The 5,871-nt window shown below is 34.9% G+C and overlaps 1 protein-coding gene across 1 annotated transcript; it reads right to left on the bottom strand.

Annotated features, from left to right (window-relative positions):
• Positions 1-228: 228 nt before the first annotated feature.
• Positions 229-4,516, bottom strand: LOC131633466 (probable pectate lyase 8). Its single transcript, XM_058904181.1, has 7 exons — positions 4,255-4,516; positions 4,082-4,141; positions 3,454-3,528; positions 1,851-2,493; positions 1,582-1,685; positions 1,126-1,264; positions 229-1,015 (listed from the first exon to the last, which is right to left on the bottom strand). The coding sequence occupies exons 1-7, from the start codon at positions 4,359-4,361 to the stop codon at positions 794-796; spliced, it is 1,350 nt and encodes a 449-aa protein (XP_058760164.1). The 5' UTR covers positions 4,362-4,516; the 3' UTR covers positions 229-793.
• Positions 4,517-5,871: the final 1,355 nt, after the last annotated feature.

Raw genomic sequence — 5,871 nt, 5'->3', positions numbered from 1 at the left:
AGAGGGGACAATGTAGGTAAGAAAGATCATCATGGTAATTAGAAAGATATTAAAGAGAATCAATGTATCATGTGCAGCACATGAAAGAATCAAACATGTAGATAGAGAAACGCAACATTGGCAGATATGTTTTTTAATGATATACAACCATAATTGCATAACAAAAAAGCAAAGATTACTTCCATTGACAATGAAAGAAAAAAAAGGCTAAAAAAAGTGACAAAAAAGTTTAAAAGGGAACAACACCAATACTATATTTCTATTCCATAATCACCATAATAGGTAAAGTGTTTCCATTACTCCATTACTCAACTTTGACAATCATACTTTTTTTTCTTCTTGGTATAATTAACTCAAACAAAACAAAAGGTAAAAAAAAAAGTAAAAATATTTATATATATCTTGGCTTCTTGAGATTCAAATCCTATAAAATAAAACTGAAAAGGACTGAACAGTGTGTAAGGAGACATGATTTGACATATGGAAAAATATGCATATGAATTGATGGTGGGTAAGGTTGGTGGTGAAGGACCAAAGTAGAGAAGCGCTTCAGCACCTGCTCCTACAACTTTGCACTGTTTGTTTTCAGCTGGAGCAAGTTGAGCAGCTAATAAGGTTTTGGTTTTGATTTTGGTTTTGACACACAATAATAACATAGTGACATGTGTAATTAATGTACACTTGTCAAGAATGCATGATGATGCAGAGGAAAAAAGCATACTATAAAAAAAAAAAACTGAAAAATCAAACACAGAAAAATGGTTGTTTTGATGATTCCTTGAAATGGTTTTTGTTAGCACTGACGGCCTCTTTTGCAACCTAGTGCACCAGCATTTGATGTCATGGTGCCAACCATAGCTGAAGATTTTGCTCCTAAGCTTGAGGCTCTTGCATAGCTAGCTGAAGCACCAGCACCAGAGGCTGTGAAGTATGCACCATTTAGATACAAATCTCCCTCTGATCTCCAGTTCCAGCCTTTCCATTGGCTTTCAGCTGTTTCCACTCTCTTAGTCACCTGCAAATGCATACCAATTTGATTCACTCAATCACCAAAATTCAAATTCAAAATTCACAGTGAAACTCAATTTTGAACATGTTTGGATTAATGTACTATTATTTGTATACCTCTTTGGCAAAAGGGTTAACAGGAGCATTGTATCTGTTACCCTGGCTGTTGATTGTGGGCTCAGCACTTCCACCAATAGCATACATCTCCCAGTGAGTATAATCATTGTTCACCACATGGAAATAACCATGTCTACACCTGCATTTTTCATGATCAATAAATTGTTGGATTATAGTAATATTCAATTGGAGGAGTAGGGACATAATGTCCTATTCAGTTGTTGAATTAAGCTATTGAATACACACACCATATGGCCCCATCTTCTAACGATACATGTACAAATGTTTGTGATTTTTTTTGAGCTAGAGGAAACTTAAAATTAATGCACCAAAAAGGGTTGTTGCAGGCAACAAACCAACCTGTCTTATGGTTTAACATTTAAAGCATTTAAAGCATACAAATGGAAAAGGGGAGAAAAAGAGGAGTATCAAAATTAAAGTGGCATTAAATATTACCGAGGCATTCTCTGAATAAGTCCCTCTCCGAAATGGTTATAAGCTATGGTCACTTGCATTTGCTTGTCCCTTGTGTAGGAGTCACTGTGGCCCAACAGAATCACCTGCATTTGCAATAAAACAGATCAATAAGGTAAAAAAATGCAAAATGAGTCGCGCAATGCAACTCGGTGAAGCCCTGATACAGACACGGACACAACCCTGATAATCGTAATAGTTTGAAAATTGAAGTTAACTACATGTTTGAATCGGAAATGCAGCAAAAGTACCTCATTGTGGTGGGTGAAATGGTTGTTTGAAATGGTGATGGCTGTTGAACCGACGACAGCATCAACAAGACCATCAGCGCAATGAGACAAAGAATTATGATCAACCCAAATATGACTTGAACCAAAAATAGAAACAGCATCGCCATCGGCCATAGTCCTCCAACCAAAATGTGTTTCAGAGCTTCTCACCATAGCATTACCAGTTGGTACACAATCATGAATATGAAGTCCATGAATGATAACATTAGTAACATACTGAATGGTAATGCACGCTCCATTCGCGATATGCACATTCGCTCCTCTTCCATCAATAGTCTTGAAACTGTTCATAATAAGCTCTTGTTTCAATTGAATAACCATGTCTCTCTTGAACACAATCCAAAGTGGCCTATCTTGAATAACAGCGTGACGCAAAGTTCCCGGCCTTGGGTTAACAGGGTCATCGTCTCTCGGGTCAGTGACAACATAGAACTTTCCATCGCGGCCACCGATAGCGTTCCTGCCAAAACCAATACCGCAGTCTGCTAGACGCTTCCTGTTCTGTTGCCAATTAGGGTCACAACGCCAGCAATCGTCAATCGGGTTACCCGTTCCACACGAGAAATATCCAAGGTTTCTTCTTTCAGTACTGTTCTTAATGTGCCTGTAAAATCAACCATATTAATTTAGAATGCAAATACAGAGAAAAAGCACTGGCTTGTGGACCAAGCAAACAAACAAAAAACACAAAACAGTTAAACATATAAATTAAATAAAGCCGTTACAATATTAATCAATAAATCATTGAATTTTGTACAGGTAAGAAACTATGCCAACTATTTATCCACATGATAAGTGAATAAAATTGGAATTTTCTCTCAATTGCAACGGCTAATATTCTTGTCTTCACATGAGGCATAAGATATATGGTGAATATGCCTTTTTGCCACTATTACTTAGATCATGACCAAATTATGCTACTAGCATCACATGGTAAAATTATTACTATTAATCACATTATGGAACAAAAAATAGAGATGTACACGTAAGTACAAAACAGTTATAGAAAACATTTCACTAGTACTAAGCAATGGATTGAGCTAAAAAGGCATTTATTTAATGGCAAGAGAATTATTAGCGTGAAAGACGGAAATAAAAAAAGAAATTGCATGTGACTGATAACATGAAAAGGAGAGTAATGAAAGAATGTAACAAACTTGAAATTCCAAAAAGGGCAAACAAAATATGGGTGAGTAATCATAAATACAAATTTATTCAACTATGTCAAAACCAGGAAAATGACGTGGCATAGAAAAAATGGGTGAGTTGGGGTAGGGTGTTAGGTTTTCATTTCACAAAGGAAAGTTAATGTGAGCACACCACTCTGCCCTACACCATTACATGTCTAGTGCCTAAACCATGTGCATTTGTATTAAAAAATTATTATTATAAATGCATGCAACCAATAAAATCACACTCCTCAAAAATTATACAATTAAATCAGAGTCGTTCGATAATATATTTAACGACTCAGATTTCATTGCATAACATCTGGGAGTTCGATTTCGTTGCATGCAGAAAGAACCCAAATTATCAATGTAGAATGATAGAGAGAGGGACCCACATCTCAACCATAGAAACAACCTCCTTTGGATCAGCCACGGCAGCACGCTCATTCAATTTCTCAGCTTCTTTTTGCCTAAAATAAAACATTAAATTCCCAAATTAAAATCACCATATGCATATAAATAAATAATTAAACAAAAAAACATGTACTGTAACATGTAACTTTAAATAATAATTATTAGTTTTTTTAATGAAAAAAAAAGTTTATATATATCTAGTACTACCGCAACAGAGGTACGGTAAAACAAACACAAAAACCGTTAAAAGCATTTTGGAGAGAGAGGAAGAGGATTTATCCAATAATACAAAAAGACGAAAATGCCACCACCGGCAAATAGTAATAAGAGATGAATTTTGAAGGGCAATTTCGTTAATATGACAAAAATTTGTTGACGGTTAACTAACACTTTTACTTTTCGCGTATGTGACGGACAAAACACATGCAATGGAATCCGAAGAAAGAACATAACCGAATAAACGATCCAGATCGAGAGATACAAAGATTAATCAACGGTTGTAATCGTTAGTTGAGGATACTCAATCTAACGGCATAAAAGATGAAACTAACGGTGGAGATCAACGAGTTTGTTTTCTTGAAAAAAAGTTGAAAAAACACAAACACCAACCTTGCCGCCATTGATGAATCGTTAAAGCTTGTTAACCTGTGTGTCTCAGTATCCACATTGCTGATAACAACAGAAGAAGAAACTGTGTCAGAAATCAGAACAATGTGGCTAACAACAAACGAAGCAACAAAAACAGAGTAACTCTGTTTCAAACAGAAAAAACAACACAATACCTGAACTGAGAGATCTGTGATGAAGCCATAGCTTCATCTTCAACGAGCAGCACAAAAAGCAACATCAAGAGACAAACATTGAGAAACCATTTCACAGAAGCCACCATTGTAAAAAGCTCGAAAATCACACACTCTCTCTTTCTCTCTCTAGAATTTGCTTTAAAGAAGAGAGAATGTGGAAGCTGAAGAGAGAGAGAAGAAGAAAAAAAGGGTCGGTAGAGAGAGAAAGATTAATTGTTGAGTGGACTCGAGAGAACAGGTTCCAACATAACGGCCATTATATAGCCTCATAGCAATAACGTCCAACTCTTAACGCCGTTAATTAACTGATCGTTTTTCTTGTTTGGATCCTTTTCCTTCATTTAACGCCGTTAACTAACCACCCTCGTCTCTTTTTAACCTCTTAACCCTAACTTTAACCGCTTCTTCATTCTACCATGCACGTGGGTTCAGTGATTATCACGTGCCATTGCAGGGTCTAGTTACTACCACTATTTACTAACATTAGATCTGAAATGGTTCATACATATACACAACTTTTTCTCTTTTTTACTTTTTTTTTTTTTTTTTTACTTTATCCATTAGTTATTGCTCTTTTCCAACTAACTAAAACGGTTTTTAATTTGCCTATCCACAATTTATTATATACTCCTATATATAAGTATCATGAATATCATGTATCATAAAATTACAATTTAATGTTTCGTGTAATGTTACTACTTTTTTGCGTCAATGTAATGTTACTTATTTACTAGTACTAGTACTTTACTTGTCCTTGTTTTCTTTTTCTTTTTTGACAAAAGGTTTAATGTTTCTTAACGAGTTTCATTTGGCTTTTTTAGCTTTATTATAGTGCTTTAAAAAATGGTTTCTTGTTAATTTTCTTTACAAAAATATTAAAAATAATAAACTATAAATTATTTGAATTAATTTATTTAAAAAATTGATAGATTAATAAATAAATTATAAATTTGTGCAAATGTGATAATTATTGAATATATATTTCTCAAATATATAGATTTATAAACTATGAGCTAAAAAAGAAAATTTCTTTGCCAACCTCCCTACCTTCTAGTCCACCTCTGGTGAAAACCCCATACTACCCCTGACTTTGGAAATGCACTTCCGAAATACAAAGAAAAAGGTGTTTTCGGAGATGCATCGGAGATGCATCTCCGAAAGCGCCTTTTTTTTTTGAAAAATTGTCTTATTTCGGAAGTTCATTTTCGAAAACAACATTTCGGAAGTGCACTTCCGAAATACTGCGATTTCTGCAGATTTATCAAAACACTCCCCCTCCCCCATTCATTTACCCTAACTCAAATCAAAAACAAGCAAAGGCGAAAATTTGTGCAAACAGAATTCCAAGGCTGCATCAAGGCTCCAATCACATTGCTAAACAACATTCAAAAGCCCTCAAATCACTCAATTTGTAAGTTTTGAATATGTTAGATTCATTATTCAAATGCATGTTATTTAGGGTTTCAATTGCATAAATGATATATGGACTCAGGGGCGGATCTAGACATTATATATTGGTGTGGCTAAGCATGAAAGAAAGTATGAACTAAATTATATTATAGAACCTGGCGGTCAAAGCTAGGAAACCTGCTGTTT

This window comes from Vicia villosa, unplaced genomic scaffold (genome assembly GCF_029867415.1).
Source record: "Vicia villosa cultivar HV-30 ecotype Madison, WI unplaced genomic scaffold, Vvil1.0 ctg.001125F_1_1, whole genome shotgun sequence".
Lineage (NCBI taxonomy): Eukaryota > Viridiplantae > Streptophyta > Magnoliopsida > Fabales > Fabaceae > Vicia > Vicia villosa.
The sequence above is the reverse complement of the archived record's forward strand: the minus strand, read 5'-3'. Positions and strand labels throughout refer to the sequence as shown.